An 11,710-nucleotide genomic window follows, 5' to 3' on the forward strand; every position below is an offset into this window, starting at 1 on the left:
AGAGTCCCTTTCGCCAGGTAACAGAACATAGTCACAGGTGGATATGTTGATGGTGGGGACGTTATTCTACCTACCACATTTCACTTCACATTTCTGAGCTGCAGAAAGAACAGCTAGCAGTCCACTGACAGAACATAAATCAGGCCCCTAATCCGCTGGCTCTAGGTGTACCGTGCCTGCACACGGAAGCCACCTCTGTAAATCTGTCCCTCCCACTGAATTCTCCACTCCTAAAACACCCTCACCTTGAACCCACCAGTGTTGCCAAAACCTTCGTTTCAGTCCAATGTGACACAGATCACATGCGTTCACCTCGGTGTTAAGCATCTGCCTTGGGGTGGGAACTGGGCCCATTCCCTTTTCCGTTACCGCAACAATCAAATAAAATTAGGTCCTTAAGATGCATCATTAGTTCATCTGACAAACATCTCCTGAGGTCCTACTGGGCACTGAGCCCTTTGCTCAGGGTGGGGAGGCCTACAGAGCAGGCTAAGCTATAAGGAAGCTCATGGTCCAGTGTGGGACAGACACCCAGATAAACACGGTAGCACAGAACACACAGAAACAGCAGTCAGTAAATCTGCCTGGGCGGGGGTGGAGGGAGACTTCCCAGAGGAGGGGCTATCAAGCGTGGGACTTAACGGATGAAGAGTTTGGCAGGTGGATGAAGTGGGAGTGGCATTCTAGGCAGACGAGAATGCTGCCACCTGGAAAAACCCAGGAGTGAAGCAGCCGTGGGCTGTGCTGGGAAAGTGCTAAGGCGCTTGGTAGGGCTGCGGGTGCTAACATTAAGGCTGGCCAAGCTGGGCTGTGTGCTGTGACAATGAGCTTGGGTTTCAGCTTAGAGTAACGCATAACAAACAGAGGTTGTTAAAACCTGGAGTGATACAAACAGTTGGACCTCTTAAAACCAAACTCTGATGGCCAAGGAGAGGGTAGCTCTCATGAGGGTCGAGACTGGAGGGCAGGAGGGCCGGGTGGGCCATGCAATAAATAGCTCGGGCTTGAGATGAAGACCTGAACTAAAGTGGAGAAGGCGGAGGCGGTGGTGGAGAAGTTGGGGCGATACGGCGCGCAGTCAAGGAGGCAGGAACAACAGGCCTCTGTGACTAGCTGCAGGGGTGCAGAACAGCGGGGTCTCCTAGGGTGACTGGCAGAACTTCAGGTGGAATGGCCCGAGATGGTTTATAAACTGAGATTCTCTGAAGCTGTGAACAAAGGAGAATGAGCAAGTCTGTGGCAGGAGATGGAGACAAAGTTTAGGTGGGTTGGGTTTTTCTTTTTCTTTTTTTTTCTTTTTTGAGTCGGATTTTTCTTATCAACAGTAACAAGGCCTTGGCTGTACAGGGAGATCCCATCCTGGAATAAGGGTCTCAAGGGAAGCAGGAGATCGCAAGTCACTGCCGAGCATGAGTCAGGGAGTTGACGTTCAATAGGAAGTCCCCAAGGACCACCCACAGTTACATCAGAGAGACGGTGTCTTCAGGGTCCCTCTTGGTGGCTCCAATTGTGCTCATGTGACCCCAGATTCAGGGTTCGCAAATCAGGGTTCACATTTTAGAACTGGGACCCAAAATGGTTGATGCCTATTCAGTCCTTCACCCAAAATATTTTATCCTTCATTCCACGAACCCTTATCAAGAGTCGCTCCGGGCCAGACACTGCGCCAGGAACTTGAGCTGACAAAGAAAAGGCACTCAACATATATATTTTTTGAATTTCTACCACGTGCCAAGCCCAGAGAGGTGGAGCCCTGGGATGACCTGTGACTCCAAGGGAAGCTGATCTGGATCTTGCTCGGAGAGGAAACCACAGAGCTCATGCCTATGTCTTTCTGAAGGATTATGGGAAATGGGAGGGAAGAATATAGCAATAGTTAAGCCAGATCCAAGGAAAACCGAACAGAGAAGGTATTTGCTTCCAGGCCAGTATGGGAGAGGGGACACGTGACAGCCTAGTAAGACATAATAACACACACAGGAACTGTCTAGCCTAAGAACTGTCACCATGGGCTGGCCCCAGGGACCACACAGCCAGACGGAGACCTCAAAGAACCACTGTTAGAAGGTCAGCGTTTCTGCCATGTTCCCAGGTGACATCCTCCAGGCTCCCAGATTCTCACAGTGGCTCACCGTGTCTGGCTTGATCTCAAGCTTTGGAACAGGAGCCAAGCCCGAGGTTCTGTGTTTCAGAAGCCTATCACCTGGGTCTTTGGTTTATTCAAATGTGCTTCTTTTGAGCCTAGAGGCACGCTTTCTTCTCTCGTTCTCTCCTTTGAGAACTTCTCACCGCCTAATTTATTTCGTATTTAACAGACATCCTGAGCTTTGGCTGGTGTAAAGCCCTCTGCTAGACACTGGGGCAACTCACCAAAAGATGAGTGAGAAATAAGGGCGCGGGACTTCCCTGGTGGCGCAGCGGTTAAGAATCCGCCTGCCAATGCAGGGGACATGGGTTTGAGCCCTGGTCCGGGAAGATCCCACATGCTGCGGAGCAACTAAGCCTGTGAGCCACAACTACTGAGCCTGCGCTCTAGAGCCCGTGCTCCACAACAAGAGAAGCCACCACAATGAGAAGCCTGCACACCGCAACGAAGAGTAGCCCCCAGTCGCCGCAACTAGAGAAAGCCCGTGCGCAGCAACGAAGATCCAACGCAGCCAAAAATAAATAAATAAATTAAAAAAAAAAAAGAAAAAGAAATGAGGGCCCGTCTGCCACGAAGGAAGGTAGGCACAAGACACACATGAACGGGAGCCAAGGGCACCATGCTAAGTGTGGGCTAATGATAGGTGTCAACTTCCCGGCTACGTGTTACAGCAGGGCTCAGGGTGTGCTGCTTGTATATGCGTGATTCATATATCAAACATTTCCCAGTTCTAGGGCAGCCTCAGAAGTGCTTTCACGGGGGAGGCTGTGTTTGAGAAAGACCTCAAAGGGTGGGTGGATATCTAAATGGCAGGTTCTTATTTAGCCTCCTTAAGACCGTCTCCTACTCCCTGGGAGGAGCCTTTTTATAATCCTTTGTATTCTGAAATATATAAATAGAGAAAACTGCATGAAGCAAAAATGGAAAGCTTAATGAATTATCATAAACCACCACCCAGGCCAATAAACAGATGGATGGCAGGACCTCAGAAGCTCCCCTGTTCTGAACATCCTACCCATCACTAACCTCTCCTGCACCCAGGGATACCTTTATCTGGACTTTTATAATAATCACTCCCTTTTTTTTCTTTTCAGTTTTACCATCTAAGCAAGCACCCCTAAATCCCAGTTTTGCTTTGCCTGTTTTTTGAACTTAATATAAATGGAAGCCTTCAGAGTTGTCCTTTGGGGTCTGCCATTTTTCCCCTCAACGTTATGTTTGCAAGAGTCACCCGTGTTGTTGAGAGAAACCACAGTTTGTTCATCTTCACTGCTGTATAGTATCCCAATGAGAAACCAGATCACAATTTATTTATCCATCTACTGCTGATGGGCTTTTGGACTGTTTACAGTTTGGGGTTATTATTAGACATGATTATGGATAGTCTTCTAAATACCTTTTGGTGCATGTGCATGCATTTCTGTTGGGTATATAGCTCGCTGTGGACTTGCTGGGTTACTAAGTGTGCTTATCTTCAATTTTGGGATAATACCAGGCTGTTTTCCAATGCAGTTGCACCAGTGTACACCCCCCTCAGCAGTGCATGAGTGCTTTCACTGCTTCACATGCTTGCCAACACTTGGCACTGTCAATTTTTTTTTCATTTTTATTTCAGCCATCCTGCATCTCACTGTAATTTCAATTTTCACTTCCTTGATTTATAACGAAGTTGCACACTTTTTCATATGGTTACTGGCCATTTGCTTATCCTCTTTTGTGAAGTACCTCCTGCCTGTTTTTCTATTAGGTTGTCCTTTTTTTTTTTTCTTTTAAGTTTTTTTTACATATTCTGGATAAAGGTCCTTCGGTAGTTACGTGTGTTGCTAAAAATCTTCTGGGAGGAATTTCAAATGTCCAAATAAGTCAATTTGGAAAAGACCTAGGGGGAAAAAAAAAGAAATCTCTGTACCTTTTCTAAGTTACCAGCCCCAGGCCAGGCTTCAGTTTTAGAGGGAAGTATGGAAAGGAAAGTGTACAATTTGAGATCAGACCCACCAGGTTCAAGTCTCAGCTCCTCGGGCCACTTCCTGAGTGCTCTTAGGCAAGTCACAGAGCTCTCTGGGCCTCAGTATCCACACTTGAGAACTGACCAAAATTACCTCCTGCACGGTTGTTCTGTGGCTGGAAAGAGGTTATGTGTAAACGTACTTTAAAAACTGCACATGGTGGTAGCTGTAGTTAAATCAGAAGCAACTGGCCACACTGGCTTCCTGAACTGCCCGACCAGCTTCCTGAGCTGTGTCCCAGCACTAACAGCAGAGGTGGCAGCAGCCACCTTTCAGATCCAAGAAGATCCCTTCTCTCTTTCCTGTGGGCTAAGCCAGAGGAACCTTTAATCCCCAGCTCTCTCCCCGCAGTGTCAGACTGTACTGCCCACAGCCTGGAACAGGGCTCCTCCCTGCCTGCCCAGGCAGGAAAACAGGAAGCACTCCCCACCCTGCCAGGAGGTGGGGCTGACTACTTCCCTCTCCTAGGTGGGCATCTCTCCAGGACATCAACCCTTCTGGATGCAGGAGAAGTCATGGCCGCTGGCCTGTGGCACCACTGCACCAAGCTGTGCCCTACACCCCGCCCAGGTCACTCCCACACTTTGTCCCGAGGTAATGGAATAAGTGGGCCCACGCATGGGGAGCATAAAACGGGCCTCACCAGTGCCTCACAAGCAAGGAACCCTTTCAGTGCTCAAGTGGGGCTGGGAATCTGCTCTCTTGGACCACACGGACACACCCTATCCCTTCCCAAGGTGCACTAGCATCCTTTCATGAGCCCCACGTCACTGGTACCTGGGCCCCATTCCACATACAGGGGGCAACTGGAAACCCCTTTCAAGAGAGCAGTTGAGAGCTCAGAAGAAATGTGTGTCCTTATTCTAATGGCAAAGGCTGCTTACAGGAGTTTTATAAGCTGAAATATTTGAGAGCTGGAAGGACCCTCAGAAATCTCTTCCAGCCTCCTCATTTTGAAATGAGAGATGCAGGGGCAGAGCCAGAGACAGATTTCCTGTCTCTGCACTCATCCTAACATCCCTTATGCCCTGCTGCAAACTACAGCACCTGCACGCAGGCCACTGCCATCAGCCACGTCCAGGTGCCCGGGACACTAGGCCAGTTTCTCTCCCTTCCCTGTAGCCTCTTCTAGCTCAGAAAGATCTGACCTGAAGCAGAATGAAGCCCTGGGAAGTCCAAGACCATAGTTCGGGAATGTTTATCAAGTGTTCTGAACTTGATGGAAATTCAAACTGTCAACCTTGAGCCCTAATTCTGTTTCCAGCCCCTGCAGGCTCTTTCCTAAGTGAAGTCTCCAACCTAGTGGGCCATGTACTTCCATGGTACCCTGGGTGCCCAGGCCTGGCACACAGGGCAGGCACTTAGTGAGATATGCTCATTGGGGAAATCAAAGGAGACAGAGGGAGAATCTCCAAAATGTGCAAAGGAGAAGCACTCTGCAAGTGGAGGTCTGCCTGCGGCCCCCAGGATGCTGTAGATCCTCCGACTGTTGTATGTTCACATGTTTGGCAAACAGGCCCCAGTGCCTGCCTCATGCAAGGGCCCACTGGGCACTGAAACCCAGACCCTGCCCTCAAGACCTTCCAGTCTGGAAGGGAAGCCAAGATGTGCACGTGGATGAATGGGAGGGACATAGAGTAGCTAAGGGACCCTGCTCACCTGAACCAGACTGCAGGGGCTGCCTGGTGGAGGGATGCCCTGTAAGTTAAGGCCTGCAAACGACAGGGACTAGGGACCCTGATGGTGCCACATCATGTGGGGTCTCTGTGCAGCCAGAAAAGGTTCCTGGAAAATGGGCAGTGCTGGGCTTTAGAGACAATCCATCTGGCATCAGACGCTTTGGGAGGCGGGGAGGATGGAATTACAACAATGCAGGCAAAGGAGGAAATAAGGGCAGCGACAGTGAGAAGCAAAGGAGGGAAGGACAAGAGAAACATCACAGAATAGAGTGTGGCTGTGAGGGCAAGAGGCGGGGAGGGCTCAGAGCTGATGCCCAGGAGATGATGGGACTAATGGGGACCAGGCACAGGTGTTCACAGGCTGGGGAGGCCCAAGCAGAGTTTGGGGCATGTGTGGTTTATCAGGGGGCAGATATCCAATGGGAAGTGGTCACACAGGCCAGGAAGTCAGAGAGTCGGCGTCACTGAGGTGAGAACAGAAACCATCAGATGGAAGTGAGGGCAGAGGAAGTGGACAGGAGGAAAAAGAGAAGTGGGGTGAGGACAGAGCCTTGGGGACCCCAAGTGTTAGGGGAGGAAGGAGGATGAGAGCTGGAGGGGGCCAGGCAGTGCCACAGGGATGGCAATCGGGGCCAGTTTTCCTGGGTTTGAGTCCCAGCTGTCACTTACTTCAGAACCTTGAGCTGGTTATTAACCCCTCTCAGCCTCAATTGCCTCATCTGTAAAATAGGGTTTATAACCCTATTTGTAAGTTTCTTGTACTACTTGAAAGGGGAGATTTGTGCAAGGCCCTTACACTTGCACAAGAGTAAGTGTGATAAGTGCAGGCTTTTCTCATTAGTATCGGTGGGAGGAAACCAGAAGAGGACAGAACCACAGAAAAACCAAAGAAAGCTCTCGGCATCCTTTCTAGTTTTCAATACCAACTAAGGGAGCAAGCAGGGGACAGGAGGGGTACAGCACCTTTTATGTTAGAAACCATTCCTGTGTAGCCAGGGTTGGGATCCACTGATTCCTCTAGCCCAACCCTACAACTTTTCAGCTGGTTAATCGAAGGTTGAACAACTTCTGATGATCATGAACGAGATGGCAGAAACACCCCTGACTTAAACGTGGAGAAGAGGACTTGTCATCTGATTTTGAAGCCCTGGCTTGTCTGTCTACTTGCTATGTGGTCTTGGAAAAGTCACTTGGCCTCTCTGAGCCTGAGCTGTTAAATAGGTTAAAGGCTATAAATCCCCTAGCATGTTCCTAGGACCCAGCAAGCCCTGCATAAATATTTGTTTCTGTTCCTGGCTCTTCCCAGTGTATGACTGGTTAGGCTCCTTTACTCTATCGTGGGCTCCATCCAAGAGATTGTGACTAACGATTTGTTCCTTCCCCTGTGTTTCCAGAGCCCCATCCTCTCCTCTGATCCCAGCATTCACCTGCCACAGAGCAGAGCTGCTCAAACTTCCGTGTCTCATTGAAATGCAGGCTCTGATGCAGCAGGTCCTGCCTTGCTAATGGCTCCAGTGATGCCGGTGCCACGGGTCCTCTGTCCCCCTTGCAGAGAAGGCCCGCAGTGGCCGGTCCACCTCCCTGCTGACTCATGAGCTCCTCTGGGGCCACTCTCTTTACATTACTCATCTCTGAGTTCCCTTCATGGTATGTACTCACTAAATGGATGTGGCAAAAAACAAGTAAACCATACAGAAAACCATTTTCCAGATAAGTAAATACAGACAGGGTATTTTGTTTGTGAGTGGCAACCCTCCAGATTCATTCCAGAATCGCCCTCTTGCCCGACTTGAGGACAGTGTGGTGGGCCTGAGACCTGGAACCCAGAGTCCTGGGTTTGAATCCTGACCCTTTCTCTCACCGACCAGCGGCCCTGGGCAAGTTACCAAGCTCTCATCCATAAAATGAGGGTGATAACACCGAACCACAGTGTGACCCCAAGGATGGCTAAAACCTGCTTTATAAACTGTAAAGTACTCCAGGCAACGTAGCATTATTACTGCAGCTTTTTTGAGGGCGGGAACTACTTTTTATTTCCCTAGAGACTGAAGGTTGCTTGTGATGGGCTGGGTGGGAGACACACCAGGGGTCTGGTTGCAGATGGGGACTGAGGCAGGCAGGGCAGGGGTCCCCACTCTGGCAGGGACACTGGCCACGTGAAGTGTGAGGATGATCCCAGGAGAGTCGAGGAGGGAAGGCTTCCCAGAAGAGGCTGGCAGTGGTGGGGAAACAAGGCGGGTCTGAGGGCACAGGCAGCTGGGGAACGGGCCTGACCGGAAGGAAGGCAGAGAAATCAGAGTCCCCTGATAGGCCTGGGGCAGGGCTCCTGACTGAGACTGCAGAGACAAGGCAGGACCAGGAGGGAACTTGGGGCCACTAGCAAAGAACATCAAGTAATTACAGATGTTCCCTGCAGCCCAGAGCCGAGTTCCCCATCCAGGCCAGGCCTCCCTGTGGGACCAACCAGTCACTCTGTACCCTTGACTACAGCCACTTCACCACTCACATGAGCCTCAGGCATGTGAGGACAGAGGCAAGAGCAACAAGACACAGTCCCGCCCTCAGGACGCTCACAGTTTACTGAGGGTCACAGAGAAATGGGGACAGGACAGGTAGCAGGTGCGAGGCGTTCAGAGGTGGAAGGGACCAGTTCTGCTCCTGTCTCCACTCAGCCAATAAGTCTCATCCACACCCATCTCCAGATCATTCCCCATTCCTGGAATGGCCCTGTCCCTCCTCTCCACCCAGCAAGTGCTAGCTCAGGCTGAAGGGTGGGGTTCAGACCTCAGAGGGCTCCCACCCGCTTGCCACCCCTTTCCCACCCCCATGGCCTGTACTTTAAGCACACACTCTTAGTAATTATTGCATTAACTAGTAACACTTCTGCCCTTTTACTGAAGAGTTAATCACAGCCGATGCAACTAAGACCCGATGCAGCCAAAAAATAAAGAAATAAATAAGTAAATTAAATAAAAAGAAAGGTTAGACAACTTGCCTGGGGCCACACCATCCACCCACGTGCCTGGCAATCAAACTCCAACCTCTTCTAGCTCCCATGCCAGTGTTCTGCCCAGTACTCAGAGGCCACACAAGGTAGTAGTTAAGGCCACACAAGGTAGTAGTTAAAGGCTGGGATCAATTCCAGCTGTGTGACCTTGGGCAAGTTACTTAACTTCTCTGTGACACAATTTCATCCAGGTAAAATGTGGCTGATACCCACCTCATAGGTCCTTATCGATACCACCTCACAGGACCTTACTGAGATTAAAGAAGGAAATATAATAAAGTACTTAGAACAGTGCCAAACACAATAATTAGTTACAATTATCATTCTAATGTCGCTAATTCTCATGGTTTCTTAACTCATTAAAAAATTTTTTTCTAACTCATGTTTATATCTCATAATACATTTCATAGGTAGTCATTAAAGAAAATACATTTTTGCAGCTTGACTAAGGTGAGGTTTTAGGATTCTCCTCTTTCCTTTTCTTCACTCTCCTACTCCCCTAATAGTTTCAACAATAGAGAAACTCTCTTTTCCTGATTCATTCTACCTCCCCTCCACACTACACACACACAGACACACACACGCATGCACATGCACACACACGTGCACACATGCACACACACATGCACGTGTGCGCACACACACACACACACACACACAAGCCACTAGGTCAAATTTGGCCAATTATCAGTGTTCCATAGAATGGAACTGGCAAACACTGACCTAGACTCTTCTTATTGGGCTGTCCCTGGATAGCTAGAGAAACTTTCATAAACCTAATTTCTATCACTATAATGGGTCAAAGTCTTACGTGTATTTCTCTATTGCTCCAGTTTTTACTTATTTGAGACTCTAGAAGGAATGAATTACCATTCATTTTCCTTTGCCATTAAAAAAAAAAAAAAAAAGATTCACACTGTTTCCTGGAGCAAGAAGCCTCATGTGCCCAGGCAGCTAGCTGAAGCCATAATACCCACAGCAGACAGGTAGCTTCCTTCTATTCTGGGGTCCAATCCACAAAGTCAGAGAATAAACCTTAAACCCAGCTGGGCCCTGGGAGACAGAAGTGAACAGCCATCTCTCCCATCCCACCTGGGGTAGGATGGTGACCTAGGAAGGGGACACTCCCTACTCTACATCACCCAAACACACCTGCGAAGGGCTTGGAAAAAGAAGAGAAGGAAGTCCCCTGGGATGAAAAGCTTCATTCTTTGCAAGATTCTCTATATAGAACACTCAGGAGCTCACCATGTGTATCTAAAACCCCAAAGCCCTTCCCTCACACGGTACTGTATTTGGGGGTGGGGGGGAGCAGAACACAGCAGGAGAACCAGCCTCTGGCAGTAGAAGTCCCACTGGTTCTTCAAAGGTTCCACTCCGAGAGCAAGAGTGAAGAAAAAATGTGCCCATACCGCTTTGGTCTTGGGATTCAAAGAGGTGCTGTGCCCTTGGAAACGGATTTTGCATACAAACGAGCCAATGAACACCATAAACATGTCAGCTTTATTCAGTCCAATCAATACACAAGGCATTAAAACTCTGAGGTAAAAATGGATTGTGGCTTTTTGTTGACGACAGTGAGGAATTTTGGCCCCCAGCCCTGCTCAGGCTGGACAAATGGGGCAGTCTGCCTATTAGCTGTCAGGCACATCTTGGGGGATGAAACCAAAACCCCAATTCAGGGTTCTGGGCACCCCAGGGCAGCTCAACTTGACCGGCATGGGGCCACTGGTCTAAAAGCCTCAATTCCTGCCCCCGGGCCGGCCCCCTCCAGCCCCCAGTCATCTTCCAAACTCGGCCACACATCACATTTCCCACATTCCTTCTCACCGCTCAGACCCCTTCAGCCGGGCCCTCGGAGACCGACAGCTGGGGGTGGTGTGAGCCAAGCAAGAGGCACAAGGAAGGGGCGCTAGGGGTGGGGGGAATGTCAGCACAACCCTGAAGCGATCGAGAGGGGAAGAAAGGGCTCCCCACCCTTCACATCCCCGACCCAGCGCCCCACTCTCGGCCGCCAGTAGCCCCCTCAGTAGCCTCAGCTACCCTCAGTAGCCCCCCTCAGTGAGCTTCCCCAGCCTAGGAGCAAGCCTTCCATTCGGCTCGTTTTCGGGTTCCTTCCCCTCACCGCCCCTGTGACCCCTGCCTTGCTCCGCCGGGATCGGCTCCCCTCAGACGCGCCGCACGGATCATGTCAGCTCCTCGGAGCCGCCCTGCCCTCTTCCCCAGGCCAGCCGGGTGCCCCCGGGGTCCCCGACCTTCCCTGACCGCCCTGACCTGCGCACCAGATGCCCTCTCTCGCGGCCCCCTTGCTCTGTCCTTTCCTGGGTCTGCAAGACCCCTACTCCCTTCAAGTCCGCTCCAGGACACTGCGTCTCTCGGGATGCCCCAGCCATGAGCGACCCGGGGTCCCCCGGTCCTCACCTGAGTCCGCTCGAAGCTCTCCCGCTCCGCCGCCTCCATCCCCGCGCCGACCCCACGTCGGCTCAGCACCTTCGGCAGGGGGTTGGGTACTTGCTTCATGGAGCTAGTCATCCGGTCCATGTCGCCCCGCGGAGCCGAGTCAGGGGCCCTCAGCAGCCCCGGGATCCCCTCTGCGCCGCCCGCCCCGCCCTACCCACTGGGATCCGGCGCTAACGGTACGGCTCCCGCCTCCCATTGGCTGAGAGCACTGCTACTCTCCTGAGGCCCCGCCCCCGCCCAGAGGCTTCCCCGTCCGCCCCCGCCCTCTCCAGAGCCCCTTGACTCGCCCTACCCGGCTGGGCCCTAGGGACGGTGAGGCGGGCCGTGACCGGCCCGGAGGCCTGTCCGTCACCGGGCCCCACCTCCCCTGGCGGGGGCGGGCCTGGGGCGGGGCTTGGGGCGGTCCTGACCT

At 51.3% G+C, this 11,710-nt stretch overlaps 1 protein-coding gene across 1 annotated transcript in view; it reads right to left on the reverse strand.

Moving 5' to 3' along the window:
• HIP1 (huntingtin interacting protein 1) overlaps nt 1–11,449 on the reverse strand; it is a 154,074-nt gene extending 142,625 nt beyond the window's left edge. The window contains exon 1 of the mRNA XM_004268806.4: nt 11,260–11,449. Within this exon, the coding sequence (XP_004268854.1) occupies nt 11,260–11,379 (120 nt within the window). The 5' untranslated portion in view covers nt 11,380–11,449. The remainder of the gene's footprint in view (nt 1–11,259) is intronic.
• Between the last annotated feature and the right edge of the window lie 261 nt (nt 11,450–11,710).

The sequence above is a fragment of the Orcinus orca genome, chromosome 16 (genome assembly GCF_937001465.1).
Source record: "Orcinus orca chromosome 16, mOrcOrc1.1, whole genome shotgun sequence".
NCBI classification, from domain to species: domain Eukaryota; kingdom Metazoa; phylum Chordata; class Mammalia; order Artiodactyla; family Delphinidae; genus Orcinus; species Orcinus orca.